General features: G+C 44.4%; 1 protein-coding gene and 1 long non-coding RNA gene across 2 annotated transcripts in view; one reads left to right on the forward strand and one right to left on the reverse strand.

Annotated features, from left to right (window-relative positions):
- Positions 1-75: 75 nt before the first annotated feature.
- On the reverse strand, positions 76-3,564 carry LOC123385605. Its single transcript, XR_006598473.1, has 2 exons — positions 2,970-3,564; positions 76-1,621 (listed from the first exon to the last, which is right to left on the reverse strand). It is a non-coding gene; the product is annotated as an uncharacterized LOC123385605 (long non-coding RNA).
- A 3,169-nt stretch (positions 3,565-6,733) lies between these two features.
- Positions 6,734-16,955, forward strand: part of MAP3K4 (mitogen-activated protein kinase kinase kinase 4) — a 113,038-nt gene continuing 102,816 nt past the window's right edge. The window contains exon 1 of the mRNA XM_045058328.1: positions 6,734-7,053. Within this exon, the coding sequence (XP_044914263.1) occupies positions 6,914-7,053 (140 nt within the window). The 5' untranslated portion in view covers positions 6,734-6,913. The remainder of the gene's footprint in view (positions 7,054-16,955) is intronic.

Below are 16,955 nucleotides of genomic sequence, written 5' to 3' on the forward strand. Positions count from 1 at the left end.
GAGAGGATGATGAATCTGGAAAAAAGGTTTTGAAGACTTTTTTGTTGCCATTTTTGGGGAGAACCACACAATAGCTGTTCTCAAATGTTGAACTTTTATTTTGCTTTGTCTTAGATAGAACATTGGGTAGACGTATTAAGGAGGCAGGTTTGGAATTATTATAAACATTGATTTTCAAAGGATAAGAATTGTCAAAATACAGAAGAGACTGTCTTGTGAAACTGACAAAGTCAAGCCTTGGACATGTCTGTACTTAATGAAGAGAAAAATCTTGCTCTGAGAAGACAGTTAGATAGGTGGCTTTGAAGAATAGTTTTAATTCAAAGGTTTCCTGTTGCAAAACTACTCTGAAAATGTACACATCAGAAGGATAGGTCTTTGACTTCTGGGAACTTATGTCTGGCCTTTGGTTATAAGTCTGTTGGCTCAAAATATTTCCGATGCGCATCAGAGTCGTATCTCAATAAAAACCAGTGTTTTAAACTCCATTTTAACATTTATCCATCACTATTGTTCTTTTACTCTAACCAGAATAAAGTCAGAACCTTTTATTTGTTGGTGTGTAAATGCAAACAACCAAAGGGGTCATTAAGATTCTTCACTGTCAGTCTAAAAATCCAGGTTATTTCTGTTCTGTTCTTCTGTTTTGTGACTTGAAGCTTCACAGGATATGAAATAACATTGCTTTTACCCCTCATACTGAATGGCCTGTTTTTTATGTAACTTTTCGTCTTTACTTGTGTCCACCTTGATTGTCTCTGACCCTTTAGAACGTCTGTGACACTTTAAAAAGCTGCCTTATGATGCTCCTTAGAGTCTTGAGTGATTTTTATCCAAGGCTTATTTCCCCAATTGGATCCGTCCGTGTCTTCGTCTGTCCATATGTTCACTCATCCATCCAGTTCGTTTTTTCAATGGACATTTTACTGAACATGTACTATGAGCGGTGTGTTATTTTAGGTCCGGAAGAGACAGCAATAGCAAGAAGTGTTTCCTGCTCTCTAGAAGGTCACAGGCGAGGAAAGACACATGTAATCAACCGAACGTATAGATGCAGATAGGGAGGTAGTGCTAAAGTGAGGATTTGCCCAAGATGTTACCGGGACAGGGGCGCCTGGGTGGCTCAGTAGGCTGAGCATTTGACTTTTGATTTTGACTCAGATCATGATCCTAGGGTCCTGGGATTGAGCCCTGTGTTGGGCCTCACACTGACAGCAGGGGAGCCTGCTTGGGATTCTCTCTCTCCCTCTCTCTTTGCCCCTCCTCCACTCAGCCCCCCCCCCCCCCATAAGTAAACTTTTAAAAAAATTTTACAAAAGATGTTACGGGGACATTAAGGCACCACCCAGTTGTCAGGTTAGGACAGACGGGTGGTGGAGCTCAGAGATGTCTTTCCAGAGTGGTTTGGGAGAACCTTCATCTGCGTTTGCAAGGAGGAGTGACTTTGTGGCAGGAGAAAGCGAGGAGCAGAAGCCTCGGGCAGAGGGTCCAGGAGCTCGTCGCCGGTGTCATCCACTCCGTGTCCTGTGTGAAGTCCGCGTGTAGGGACTGAAGGGATCTGAAATTCATTTCGGCAGTGCACTTGCAGGGGCATGGCTCTCTAAAGCTGGCACCTGGACGTCTGAAAGAGGAACAGAAGGGAGAGGATCTGGCAAGGTCTGTAGGCGTTTTGGCGGGGAAATGGGAGTGGTGTTTGGCTAGCGAGAAGAGTGGGCTCCCCTGGGGATTTAAATGCTCGAAGCTCAGGTTGGCAGGACCCTGGAGAGCTGAACTGAGACTGCTGAGCAGGGCTGAAGAAGTGTACGCTCTCTTGACTTCTACTGCCTGCACTTCCAGAAGGAAATCGGGTGAAGGGCTCTTCTCTCTCTGCATCTCTGGAGCACACGCCCCCTTCTCTGGCCTGACTTTTCACATGTTGCAGTACGATTCCTTTCCCTCTGTTGTTCTCATTCATATTCCTGTAACCATTGGAAAGGAGAGTGACCTTTTTATCCGTCGTTTAATGATTCCTTTGTACAGAGGAGAACGTCTGAAATAAGGGATGATTGGTGTCCAGCTGGACAAATAACAAGAACAGGCAAATCACCCCTCAGAAAACCCAGGGGAGATTTTACCTAACTCCTCAAGGGTGAAGCTTCAGTGTTCCAAGGACTAATTATCTTCTGTACGCATCCAATATTTTTTGTGTTTTACTAGTCAGAAATAGATGTCACTGTATCACTAGGGAAAACAAAAGACCTATGTGTGTAATGCTCAGGTTAGCTTTCCTTCAATAGGAGTGAAGCTTTTATTGCTGTTTCTGAGCTGGACTTCTGTGGCGTGTGCCGGAGTGGAAATAAGTCAGCCCTCCCTGGTCATGAGCAGATGAGGATGTCTGGGCTTTTGTGTTTCTGCCTCTGCAGAGTTGGGCAGGGCTCCAGGGAGCCACTGGAGAGGAGAGGGAATGGCTGGGGAAGTCTTCCTGTCTGTCTCTCTGTCTATCTACCCATCCATCCATTTATCTGTGTGGCTATCTATCATCTGTCCATCCATCCATCCATCCATCCATCCATCCATCCATCCATCCATCATCTATTATCTATCTACCTACCTACCTACCTACCTACCTACCTACCTACCTACCTACCAGTCTGAAGCTTCATAATAGGGGTAGCATGTGTCAAAATTGGGCCTAACATTCATAGTAAGCAAAGCTGAGAATGTTACGTAGCTCAACCTCTAACTAAAGTGGATCTTCAGTAAAACTTTAATCTAGCTTTTGTGACTCATTTTAAAGTAATGAAATTTAATAAGGGCATTGTGAACCCAGTCTTGAGGAGAGAGAGAGGCACTCCTCTGCAGATTTTGTTGTCATTGTTTTTAAGAACATGATTAAAGGCAATGAGACCAGTCATGTGATAACAGTGATACATTTAGAGACAAAAATCTAACTGTAATAACAGTTCATCACTGTTAAAAATAACACCTACCTCCCGAGTGCAACACTGTTTACTAGTTCCTATGATGTATTGAACACTGTGCTGGTACCAGAGACAGCCAGGTGACACCGTGGTCCCCTCCCTCCAGGACGGTTCACTTGGTGGTGAGGAGTCACGGTGGCGGATGACAGAAGGCCCCGATCCTGAAGGAGCACATCTCTAGTGGAGAAGGCAGAAAAGGAATCTGTGGGCTGGAGGAGGTGGTGGGTGCTATGGGGGCCAGCGGTCACTGCCCTTAAACTGAATATTTAGCACCAGTTACACAAGATGCCTTACATGATTGCTGAAATTTGTTTGGTTCCTGCTAAAACAGAGAGTACCCTTAAGTGGAAATTAAGATAACAAGAAGTCACTCCCAGATGCTGGTTTATATTCGTGGAGTATTTTTGTGCCTCGTGTGTATGTGTGTGTATATCAGCTCCATTAAAGTCAGCTGTCACACTTGGTTGGAATACCAACATCAAAGAATATATGGCATAATGCTGTTTACGGGAGAGGGATTTTTTTTTTAATGTTTATTTATGTTTGAGAAAGAGACAGAGTGTGAGTGGGGGAGGAGCAGAGAGAGAGGGAGACAGAATCTGAAGCAGGATCCAGGCTCTGAGCTGTCAGCACAGAGCCTGATGCGGGGCTTGAACTCACAAACCGTGAGATCATGACCTGAGCTGAAGTTGGAAGCTTACTGACTGAGCCACCCAGGCGCCCCTAGAGGGATTTATCTGCGTATATAACATTTAACATTTTTAATATGCCTTCCAAGAAGGCTTCTGGCCTGGAAAATTATAAAGGAAAATTAAGTAGGGAACCAGAAATACAGAAAGCTGGGAAATACTTTGCTGTGCTTTCTTCACACACTGGACATGGATTAGTAAGTGACATGTATATATATTACATATTATATATTATATAATATTATAGTTACATATATATCATATATATATAACATATATATATATAACATATATGAATAAATTTTTTAAATTATTGTTTGAATAGATGCCGGTTCTTAGCCTGCCAGAGTGCACGGCTCTCCCTCCTGCCCTGGGAGAGCAGCAGCCAGGTAGAAAGGGTGGTGTCACAGCATAGGAACTGCTTGGGCACAATCCTAGTCATGGGACCAACTATGGAGCTTTTGAAGAACTCAGAAAGGCTCTTTATGGACTTTATTCTCATTGACAGCAATGAGATGCTAATAAAATGCATTAGGTAAGAGGGTGATGTGTTTGGATGCAGATGTGGGAAGATTAGTGTGGCCGCTGAGCCGACTGCCTGCCGTGTGAGGGGCAGGGAGACCTGGAGGCTGGCTGTGATCTAGGTGACACATGATGGCGGGCTGAACTGGAGAATGGAGAGAGGTGCATGGATGCCACAGGGGAGGTAAAATTTGCCGGGATTTGGGACCCGCCAGTCAGGGGGCTAGTAAATATCATTGCATTCAGGATGTGGGTGTTTTTATTTTTCACATTAACGAACTATTATAGTTAGATTGCCTCTCACTCTCTGTTCTCAAGACTGAATTCACATAGCCCTTCATAAGTTTCTTCACTTTAAAATGAGTTACAGGGGCGCCTGGTGGTTCAGAACTCTGATTGAATCGAGGCTGCTACAGTTCACCACCAAGTCAGAGAGCACAGGTCAGGTGCAATTTTGAAGGGCGTGTGGATAAGAAGGAAACCCATTCAGATCTCAGAATCCGGAATAGTGGATTGCTGAAATGAGGTGGCCCAGAACAAGAGATGAACACAAGGAATAAAAAAGGGGGGATGCCTAACACAAAATTACCTTAAGTGAAGAAAAACTTCACTGCACTTACATTGAATATTTAGTACTAGTTAACTGAGGTTTCTACACTTGGTGCCTTCGGTGCTTAGTTAAATGTAAGTTCATTTGGTTCATGCTAAAATAGATAGCATCTTCAAGTGGAAATTAAAACAACAAACCACGCATCTCTCAAATGTTCGTCTATATATCAAATATAGACTTGCAAGCAAGCTTGGAGACCTGAAGATAGGCCACAGGCTCAGACAGTCCTCAGGAATTATTTGTGAACCAAGACTTATCCAAATAATAAATAAATAAATAATAGATACTTTAATACTCATTAAGTATTAAAATACTTAAATATGAATTAGTGAAAATAAAGTTAACAGATTTGGTCATACAACTGTCTCAAAAGACAATGTGAAATTCAGTAAGTAAGAATGGTTGTATGCCCAAATCATTTAATCATCTTCCCCAATCTTGGTAAAACTGCATTGTCCTCACAGCCCTGGGTAGCTCAGTAGATTAAGCGTAGGACTCTCGGTTTTCAGCTCAGGTCTTGATCTCATAGTTCCTGGGATGGAGTCCCACTCTGGGCTCTGCACCGACAGTGTGAAGCCTGCTTGGGATTCTCTCTCTGCCCCTCCCTCACTTGTGCATGCACACACTCTCTCTATAAAAACAGCATTCCCCTCTCCAGTCTTTCCGAGCCGACATCTGCATAGCCGTTACACTGGCTGAGATGCTATATGCTCGCTTGTTTCTTTTTCTTTTTTCTTTCTCTTTGCCTTGCTTAACTAGGATGTTAGCTCGACCAGGAAAAGATACGGTCTGTTTTGCTCACTGCTATATCCTCACTAGTACAGTTCCTAGCACATATATGCATTTGATAAGTATTTGTTGAATGAATGTTGTTGAATAAGTAAAATGAATGTCAGTACAGACTACCGTGATACAGTAGATTGACGCAGAAATTTCTGGAAGGTACTTTGAGAGAAATACAGATAATTTCACAACTGCCTTTAAATATGATCATATTTAAAGTTTTCTATCTCAGCCAGTTTTCTTACCAACATTCATCCAACGTGTATTTTACATATTCGAGCTCCACCGAATTAAGTTTTAAAAACCAGCACGTTTGAATGAACAGAAATATATTTAATTGTAAAAGATGCTGATTTTGAATTTACTCTGGACTTCACCCTGTGGGAAGTTTTGTAAATATGTGCAACTTAAAACTGTGAAGCCCCAAGTCCTCTCCAAGGGCACAGGATGCACTGGAATTTCAAGAGTATTGCTGTAACTCTGAAGAAATCTGTAGAATTCTTTTCTCCACACCATAACAGCACTCCCGCTCGGGTTTCCGGAAGATCAAAACCACCTTGTGATACTGAGGCGAGGTTAGATCAATGTTCTTTTCTGCTCTGTTGATAAGAGGGTAGCTTTAATGCTCTGCGTGTCCCGAGACTTTGTTTAGTCTCAGAAACCCGAGTTTCACGTGCAGGCGGAAGACTGCACGTTCACCAGTGCGCCCCACCCTCCCCCGGACTCACGGGACCCTCGGAGCCCCCAGGCCCGCGTGTGGGTAGTGAGCGTCTGCGTTGCACTGCGCCCTATTTCTGAGCATGGCATCACCTTTGGCGGCGATCCATTTGCTAAAGTTCACGGCGCCCTTCAAAGTCTCCGGTCGCCGCCTAATCCGGGCCGCGCGGCCCCTCCCGGGGTCCCCCGCGCCAGCCCCCCACCGGCCGCCCCGGGAGCAAGGGCGGGCACGGCCCAGCGCACACTCCCCGCTAGCGAAATCAGGCGGCCGTCGCGGGCCCCCGGCCCCCGGGCCAAGTGGCCCCGACGTGCCTCCCGGGCCGCCGCCTCGGTCGCCCACGCCGCCGGCCCCCGGCGCCGTTCCCCGCGCCCCTCCCCTCGCCGGCTCCCCGCCCGTCCGCTGCCGCGCCCGCCGCCGCCGCCGCCCTCGGAGGCTTGTCCCTCGCCGCCCGCCGTAGCCCGGCGCTGGCCGGTCGCCGTTCCCAAGATGGCCGCGGCGCGAGCGGCTCCTGCGGCGGGCTAGAGGCAGAGGCGGAGGCGGAGCCGAGTCACTCCCGCACTTCGGGGCTTCGGTTCCCCGCGCCAGGCTGCAGCTTACCGCCCGCCGCGGCCATGCGAGGCCCCGTGCACGGATGAGAGAAGCCGCCGCCGCCGCCGAGCTGGTCCCCCCGCCCGCCTTCGCCGTCACCCCCGCCGCCGCCATGGAGGAGCCGCCACCGCCGCCGCCGGGACCCGAGCCTGAGCCCGAGCCGGAGCGCTGCCGGGCGGCGAGGTGAGTAGGGCTGCCGCAGCGGCCCGGCGCCGAAAGCGGGTCGCGTCCCGGCCTGAGCTCGGTCGGAGGCCAAGGGGGCGTGGGGGCCTGCGCTTCCCGCCAGGTGGTGAGGGCAGCATCCAGGCTCCGCGGCCGGGTCAGAGGGGCGGGGTGCAGCCCTGGGACCGAGGGCACCGCGGCCGAGTCTGCCGAGGGACCCCTGCCCGAGACCGCGGGGCCGCCCGAGCGTCCAGCCCGCCGGCCCTCGCTGCAGCTTCGGTGCCCGCCCGGAACGCGGCGGGGCCGGGAGCGTAGTGGGGCACCCCTGGTCCTGCGGGAACTGTGACCTCGTCCCCGCCGCCAGCTTCAGACCGGGGGCCGCGCAGAAATTGCTTCCATCGTGGCCAAACGAAAAATGCTCCCTCTCGTCTGCCCCAATTCGAGTGAAGAAGTAGACACTCGTGAAGCAGACACGCACTGGCGGTTCCCCTGCGTTCTCCTCCTGCGCTCGTTTTGCACCCCCCTCCCCCTTTCGTTTGCTTGCCGTCTTTCCAGTGCGAAACGGCACTTCGTCTCCGCAAACAGGCAGGTTGGTTTCCCTTCCTGAGGGCCCTTGACCGCCTTCAGTAGTAGCATTGTGCAGACTGTTGCTCACACGTGCACGTAAAGTCCAGGATTGATTTCTCTAAAACTTTGCTACCGCCTGAAGCTCTAAGATGGAACTTTGGTACCCAAAGCATTTGTTGCATTCTGTGCCTTAGAGACTCTGTTAATTCGTTTCATGTCACCTTTTTTTTTTTTTTTTTTTTTTTCCTGATTGGGAAGTCAGACTCACCATAACTAAGAATTTACCTCTTGTATTGCCTGTGTTTGTATGTTGAAACGTCCTCTTACCCCCTGTCCTTTGCATCCCAGAGTAAACTTGCAAACTGCTGCCCCCTGTCCCTTATAGTGAAAATACCTGCCGAGTTCCTCCTGCATTACTGTCTTGCTCTGTAGTTCCACGAATAAGGCGAGTGTCTTTAGTTTTCCTGCTTCAAGACATTTAAAACAATTTCTGTAGCTGTAGTTAGAACTGAACACAGGCGCCATATTCTTGCTTGTCGACCAGGTCAGCCCAAACAGATTTGTTTTATTTTTATAAGTTGTGAAAAAAAGTCATTCTTCGTTTCCCTAAATTCTGAGATACTTCTGTGAACTTTTAAGGAGCAGCTTCTCTAAATAATAGTACATGGTGTAATGAGAATTCATTTTGTTCCTTTTGAATGCATCTAACGTTTTTAGAAGTTTATCAAAAAGCTTATTGTATGAATTTGTTAGTAGGTTATCTTTGGGCATTTTGACTCATTTAAGTTTTTCTTTAAGAATAATAATAATAATAGCGAGGGGCTCCTGGGTGGCTCAGTCCACTAAGCATCAGACTCTTGATTTCGGCTCAGGTCAGGATCTCGCGGTTTGTGAGGTCGAGCCCCGCATTGGGCTCTGCACTGACAGCAAGGAGCCTGCTTGGGATTCTGTCTCCCTCTCTCTCTGCCCCTCCCTCGCTTGTGCAAGCGCTTCTGCTCTTTCTCTCTCAAAACTAAATAAACTTGAAGAAGAAGAAGAATAGTGAACACTCATTAACTATTTAAAATGTGCCATTTTCTTTGCTTCCTTAATTCTTACAACAACCCTATGAGGTAGGGCCTGTTATTTCTCTTTACAAATGAAGAAACAGAGACACAAAGGTTAAGTGTCTTGTCTAAGGTTTCACAGCTAGTTGAACTCAGGTCTGGTTGCACATTACACAATCTTAAACACCCTGAAGAAGAGGCGTGATTTTTTTTTTAATTTTTAAAAATTTTTTTAACGTTTATTTATTTTTGAGACAGAGAGAGACAGAGCATGAACAGGGGAGGGGCAGAGAGAGAGGGAGACACAGAATCCGAAACAGGCTCCAGGCTCTGAGCTGTCAGCACAGAGCCCGACGCGGGGCTCGAACTCACGGACCGTGAGATCATGACCTGAGCCGAAGTCGGACGCTTAACCGACCGAGCCACCCAGGCACCCCGAGGCGTGATTTTATTACCCAGATGGGCAGATCAGAAGTTTATAATTCTGTGTAACGGTACTTTGGAAAGAAATAGATGTGATCCTTCTTAGGTAAAAGTAAAGAGAGAAGTGGAAATGTGCTGCAAAGGGACTGTTTCGCCAACTATAAAAAGAAACCTTGATTTTTCAGTCAGGTTTTGGTCTGCCTTTGTTATAATAAAAATAGGTCAGGATAAATGGGCTTCATCCAACTTGAAGTGAACAGCAGTGTGCAGAACAAGAAGATCTTAGAAATATTTTTCTTAGCAACATTGCAGTTAATTTTACAATAGCAAATCTGTAAAACAGATTATTTGGCAAAGCTGTTATTTTGTCTTTCATACACCATCATTGTCACCACCACCTGTTCAGTATACAGAGCTGACCCCTGACGGACTTACTGTAGATCTTTAGGACAACATGCTTCCAGGATTCTGCAAGTATTTATTTGGACTGCTTTTATTTATGTTTGTAACGATTTTAAAGAAGCTCCATATGCGTGTTCAAAATGACAGATGCCACATTTTAATCCTGGAGACCAATGACGTGGTGATTTGTGCTGCCAAGGTAACTGGTCTGGGGACAGACAGAATAAAACTCTTCGGCCATCTTTGTTCGTGTACTTTATGTTAACATGTCATCGATTAGGAAGGCTGTTCTAATGCCCAGGTCTTTTGCAGAACTCAGGTCTGCACTTGTTGGCCAGCGCACCGCCGTGACCGGTGCCAGCCCTGCACATCTGCTTGGTGCGTGCTGACGTGAGGGTCACACAGTCACCAAGGAACACAAAACAGGTTGAGAGGTGACAGTGCTACTAGTTGTACTGCCTACAGGCGGGCACCGGGGAGTTCTTGCCCTTGCTTCTGGTAAGGAATTAGAAGGGTGGCAGCTGTTCGTGATTTAACTTAGAAGTAAACATGTCTTAGAATTTTTCAAGCTTCTGGGTCATTTGTAGGAAGATCCTGAGATTATAAAGAGAGACGTTAAAAACAATTTGGAACAATTTACTTTTGGGATTTCTTGAATCTGCACTTAAAAAAACACAGAACTCGGATATTAAGGCTGATAAAAGACCGCTCCTATCTGTAACTTTTCGTTTAAAATATGTATGTTAAAATACCCTCATTGTTCCCACTTCTTGACCTTGAAAAGTGCATGTTACCGTGAACTTTAAAATCACCCTTTTTTAAGCCAGGGTACCTTTATTTACTATTTATATAATATGTTGCCATAAGTTCATTTGAAAAAAAAAATGGGTTTCACTACAAAAGAGTTCTTGAATCTTGTGTCCCTTCTCTCTCTCAACTTGAATGCTCCCTTTGAGCCTCCGTGTTTCAGTCTTGACATTGGAGGTCACCTATCCTCCCTAGCGAAATCCACCTTCTGGTGCAGCTGCAGACTGCCTGGGCCGCCTCAGTGATGGGCGTGGCTTGAGACCATTACAACGTTAGATCCCATTGGTGGGGGTGGCTTCCGGCAGAGAAGCAGTGACCATGCAGCAGCAGCAACAAAGGGCTCCAGCGAAGGCAGAAGCTCTCTCGCGTTCTGAAATGGGGACAGCTAGTCTTTCAAGAAGGACTTTGTAGTTCCCTTTAATTGTCATATTGTTGGAAGTTGCTTCTACTTCCTCCCGTGTCTTCTCTCGGTGTCTTGTAAATCTTGTTCTGAGCTCTACCTGAAAAATGGGGATATAAGGATTTGACTGCTTACTGGATGCATTTGCTTTAATAACTTCCTGGTACTTAATAATTCCTCATTCCTCAATGATTATCTCTGTACTCATAGCATTCTGTTGTCTCAGCCTTCTTACTTGACTCGGTGGTATCCATTCCTTTTGGAGACATTTGCATGTTGCCTAAAAGTAGACCATTGGAAATAGTTTCTTTAAAGAGAAAATAGAAGAAATGTCAGAAAAGGAGTTTGGGCAGTGACTGCTGTGGGTCTTTGTGAGCTGGCATTCCCTCGGCAGGATAAGTTCCGGGTCCTGTGCTTCAGCCCCTGCTCAGCTTTGTCTCCACTGCATCCTTCTTGCCTATAGAAAGCCAGAGTGCAATTAGGAAGTGGATTGGTGAACATGACATCAACAAGGGAAATTGGTTGAATGATCTTAGCAACTCATGTTAACAGACCAGGGAGGTTGGCTTGTACCTCCTTCTTCTAGTATGAGAGGCGTGTGACAGAGTCTTACTCGTAAGCTTTCATTTCCCTAGACTTTGCACAGGCTGCTTCTTTCCCCTTGTCATCACTCACTTCCCTCCGCTAGTTGCGTTATACTGTGTTTGTTTATAATCTTCAGTCTTACTTTAATTAGACTATGACAGACTTTGCTTTTCTGGCTATACTTTGAGGTATGTTGTGTCCTTGTCCCTTAGAGACATTTGTTTAAAAAAACCCTCAGTGCTAGGTTTTTAGTAGTGGTAAGTCTCAAGGTCACCTAACTGTCTCCACCCACCGCATAACCCACCCCCCTGCAGCCACCCCCCACAAAGAATCCTGGGCATACTTTCTGAAAAAGGTGTGGCAGTGGTTGCTGCTTTCATAAAATGCTTTTTGACTCTCGGGAGTATTATGTTCAAAAAAAGATCATGATGGTATGTGGTTTTTCTGGATTTAAATCATTAAAATGAAAAAATTTAGAACCATGTTAGAATTCAGTGCCGCTATTAAAACCCCCGCTTTTTAAAAAAGAATATTCAGTGACATGGAAACATGCTCATGATAGAAGTCCTTCCAGAAAAGGCTTTATAGATAAGTGGGGCCTGAGTACCTGGTTTTCAAAAGATTCTCAAGTAGTTCTGATGTTTACATACCCATCACTGCGTTCAGGAACAGAGTAGCAAAGCTTTTTGCAGAACATAGCAGCCAGAAGGTGAGGTGGCTGCACAGCTGGTATGTATTTCTCCGCCAGTGTGTCTGTCCTTCCTTTGCCCTCCCTCTTCCCATTGTCCTCTCTTTCTCTATTGGCTCTAGCTCCCTGCTTCAGGTTGGACCTGCCATCTTCCTCGGTGTTCCTGGCCGTAGGGATGGACCCTTGACCCAAGCCGGTTCTTTGGAATTGGAGCTGGAGGAGAGCCGTGCTCTTTTTAATGACTATACGTATGTGTATAAAATAACCAAAATGTATATAATGTGGAGATCTGAGCCTGGAGCTGGCTCCCTGAAGCTATAGTCAGTCTCATGGAGAAGTACTTCGCTTTCAGGCAGTAACATTAATCCCCAGAGAAAGAGCAGAGGGGTCAAAAGGGCTCTTTGGTCAGTTTCTTTTTATGCTAGGTTTACCCCCATTTTTCTCTTGATTTGAAATGTGAGTTCATAAATTCTCTATTTTTGCTTAAATTAGGAATAGTTTGAGTTGGGCTTCTTAATCCTAACTAATGCTCAGTATAGATCCCATTTTTAAAAAGTGTGTATCTACATAGAAAAAGGATTGAAAGGATACATACTAACTTTTTCCTAAGTTTTTTATAATTACCATGTTACATGTTCTTATTTTATAATAAAAAGCTAATTATAGAGCCTAAATGCTTAACTAGTACATTTATAATTTTACGTGTCCTTACTTGGAATTGTTACTAAAATTGGAATTGATGAGATTCTATATTTTATATAAAGAGAATATGGTTGCCAGAATTTAAATTAAATTATTTTAATTACTTAAATTTTCTTTTTTAAAACGTGTTTTTAGTATCTATGAACTAACTGCACTGACTATATCGAGATGATTTTCTTTAATTACCTCATCCTGGGTAACAGAATTTATAGGTTAGAAATAACATGAGCAGTGGGGCGCCTGGGTGGCTCAGTCAGTTGAGCGGCCGACTTCGGCTCAGGTCAGGATCTCACTTCGAGCTCTGTGTGACAGCTCAGAGCCTGGAGCCTGCTTCAGATTCTGTGTCTCCTTCTCTCTCTGCCCCTGCCCTCCTCATGCTCTGTCCCTCTCTCTCTCAAAAATAAATAAACATGAAAAAAATTTAATAAAGAAATTAAAAAAAAATAACGTGAGAGTGACAAAAACGCAGTGTTTGCTTCATGATAGTTTCCATATTTATAGAACTATTTAGAATATATATCTTCGTCATGTATATTATGTTAAAATGCCTTCCCCTCTCTAAGAGGCCTGTGCAAAACCACTGTGTTTTCAAAGGAGCATTATTCCTTTGGAAAGTAGGTGTGGTAGGTACTTTCTTGTATCTCACAGACCTCAGACTCATATAATGGAGTGTAATTTGCCATAGATATTTATTCACTAACAGCATAGGCAAAGTGAGAATTTGTTTCTTACCTGTAAGAACATTCAGTTGACATATTTTGCAGACATCAGTGGAAGTATTAGTCTCAGGGATCATTTGGATGCCAAATGTTTATAAAGTAGCAGGGAAAGCTATTAAGAGGATATTAGGCATTCTGTCAAAAGCATTTCGTAAGTGGATTTGATTTCAGCATAATTTCAGAAGAAATAAGCCTTCTGTGGAGAAAAGTGGGTACTAAGCTTTAAAGCTGATCAGATTTGATGTTTTCAGTGGAAGCTTTTTGTGCATGTGAGCAGGCTATTTGAGGATACTGCTGAACTGTAGAATGTTCTGAATAGGGCTTCTTAGAGGACAGCTAGTTGGGAGACGTAAAATTAATAGAAATTGTCAACCTTTTTACTCTGTCAGTGGGAATATTTTGGAAGGAAATTTAATACCTGCATTATTTTTATTGTGCCATTAAAAATCCTAAAGTCTTTTTATGTAGGAACCTAAAAATGTCATTATAACTTGATTTTCTTTCGTTCTTAAATAAGGAATTAAGCACTTACAGTGCCAGCCTTACGGGTGGTAGGACTGCTAATATTTATTTCGTCCCACCTCTCAGTCGTTGTTTGTAGAATTACAAGAATTGGAGCTGGAAGGGAATTTGGAGCCGTGCCCTTCATTTTAGAGATGAGAAAAGACACCTAGAGGGGCTCCTGCCTCACCAAGGTTGCAGTTGAGGATCCAGGTCTCCAGGCTCTTGCTTCCCTTCCTTTTATGTCACACTGTGCTCCCCTGGTTAGGGTCCAAAGCTAAAGGTGCTCTTCAGCCACCTGACTGCCTAGGCCAGCATCCGCTCATACCCACGTGACCAGTTACTCGGCAACGGGGGAATACTGTATTTTCCGGATTGATTAGAGTTTACAGCATACAGCAGTGATGAAAGATTCATTTTCAGGAAAAAATGCACCTCCCCCCCCAAACTCCCCCAAACTCGTGGTACACACCTTTTTTTTTTTTTTTTCTCATGAAACTTTAAGTTCACAGAATAAAGAGGAACCACTGCTCAAACCTTTTTAGTTACCTTGCAGTTCTTTTCTGTACTCAGTCTCTAGATTAAGCAGACAGTAAGATTGTCATTTCTGTTCTGGGGTAGTGATATTGAAACTCTGGCCGTGACTGTGACCTACAGTAAGAAATAAATTTTACAACAGTATGTATATGTTATAAGTGAAATAAAAATTTATCAGGTAATGTTTGGCCTTATATGATACACTCTGATAATTCTGTTAAGAGTTGTTCACCATGATCCATTAAATTGATTTTATTACCCACAAATGGGTTGTGACCCTCACTTTGAACAACTACATGGCTCTACCAAAAATAAAAAAAGGTGCTGTTGTACTTTGTCCCTTGTCCCTTGAGATTAAGTCAGGAGAATGGCACAGCGCTTATCCACTGAGTGATAGTGGTGAAGAAGGTGGGCGAGGTTAGGATCTGAATATTTCTTCCTTGAAAACAGTGTAATTTCCTCAAGTCGAGAGTAAGAGCACATCTTACCCTGGCCCTTCCGGGCTGTTCTCTTGGTTGGTTATCCTTAAAACACAGCAATTGTAAAGGGAGGTTTAGAATTTAGGATTAATTTTAGAGGAAAATTGAAGTTGGAATATACGAATACCTTTGATATTTTATTTTTCTCTAAAACACTGATCTGTATTTACATTTTTTCAAATAGAGTGGCCCCTAAGTGGGGGGAAAATCCTATTTTCCCTTCCCCTGCCGTGTGGGTGTGTGTGTGCGTGCGCGCACAGCAGTTTTCAGTACAGTGAAGTATACTTAAAAAAAATTTTTTTTTTAACGTTTTATTTATTTTTGAGACAGGGAGAGACAGAGCATGAACAGGGGAGGGTCAGAGAGAGCGAGACACAGAATCCGAAACAGGCTCCAGGCTCTGAGCTGTCAGCACAGAGCCCGACACAGGGCTCGAACCCACAGACCGCGAGATCATGACCTGAGCCGAAGTCGGCCGCTTAACCGACTGAGCCACCCAGGTGCCCCAGTGAAGTATACTTTTAAGAGAAGACGGCCTGGAGAGTGGAGAGTTGTCTTTTGCCCTCTCTTTGGCCACTTAACTGACTGAGCCACCCAGGTGCCCCAGTGAAGTATACTTTTAAGAGAAGACGGCCTGGAGAGTGGAGAGTTGTCTTTTGCCCTCTCTTTACCCTGTTAGTTATTCCTCTTGCTCAGGGTCTTCTCTTCAGCATTACTTACTTCAGAGTCAACCTTTCCTTGGCCCCCTCCTCCTGTCCCTTAGGTTAAATTAGGTCCTTTTGTTACAAGTCCGCATAGCCCTTGTACTTGGCCACCGCAGCGTGTGTCACGTTTTGTAATGAGATATCTGTGAGCAGGTTTGCTCATTGTGCCTTGCCTTCCCCTAACGTTAAGCCCCGTGCAGGCAGGGACATGGTTTTGTTGACTTTTTATCCCACTTCCTGGTACTGCATCTAAAGGTTAGTAGGTTTCCCTGATACCTGTTGGACGCAGGTGACAGTGAATATGTTGGTTAGAGTGGGAATTTGGTATTAGATAGGCTTTGAATCTTACCTTTGATTGTTAGCTGTCTGCTCTTGGGATGTTATATAACCTCCCTCAGACTCAGTTCCTCATTTGAAAAACGGAAGAGTAGTAGCACCTACTTGCTACGTTAAGATTCAATGAAATAATGGCCTTTTTACATAAAGTGCTCCGTATATACTAGGTATCATGGTTACAGTTCTCTTTTCTTCCTTTTTGGTTTAAAATGAAAAAAGGGGAAGTCCACTGTAATTAATTTTCTTAAAAAGCCATCACAAATGGCTTAGGGACTAGCTACTTTTAAAAATAACTGCAATCATCTGCATTACCCGGGAAACATTTGTTTTTTCTATGTCTGCAGAAGTCAAAGAAGGGAGAAAAAGGATTTGGGGACCTGATTTTTTTAAAATTCTTTCTTTTGCTTCACTTATTTGATTTATTTAGTGTATTATTCCTAAAGGTGTTTGGGATTCTGACTGTCCTTCAGAGGGTCTTAAACCATGGTCTTGGAATCAGAAATTTTTTGCTACTGATTGGCAAATAACTTGTTTGGCAATAACTTGTGAATAACTTGTTTAGGTTAGTAGGCACAGCTCAGTCTTTTTTTTTTGAAGTTCTTTTTAGTTGTTTATTTAACTTGATATGTCTATAACTTAGGTCAATATTAGTCTTTTTTTTTTTTTTTAAAGTTTATTTAGAGAGGTGGGGAAGGGCAGAGAGGGGGAGAGAGAGCATCCCAAGCAGGCTCCTCACTGTCAGCACAGAGCCCAGTGTGGGGCTCCATCCCACAGACCACGAGATCAAGACCTGAGCGGAAATCAAGAGTCGTCAGACGCTTAACTGACTGAGCCACTGAGATGCCCCCAGTACTGTTCATTTTTTAAAATGCTGTATGCTGTATTCAAAAGTAATATTTTTCAGATTGATCTAGCTGCTTCCTCAGAAAAACAAATACAATTTGATTAATAAAACTAACTTAATCAGCCAGATATCTCACTGATTATGAAAGCTGCGTATCTATTGTGTCTGAAAAATCTGAAAAGT

The sequence above is a fragment of the Felis catus genome, chromosome B2 (genome assembly GCF_018350175.1).
Source record: "Felis catus isolate Fca126 chromosome B2, F.catus_Fca126_mat1.0, whole genome shotgun sequence".
Classification (NCBI taxonomy): Eukaryota; Metazoa; Chordata; class Mammalia; order Carnivora; family Felidae; genus Felis; species Felis catus.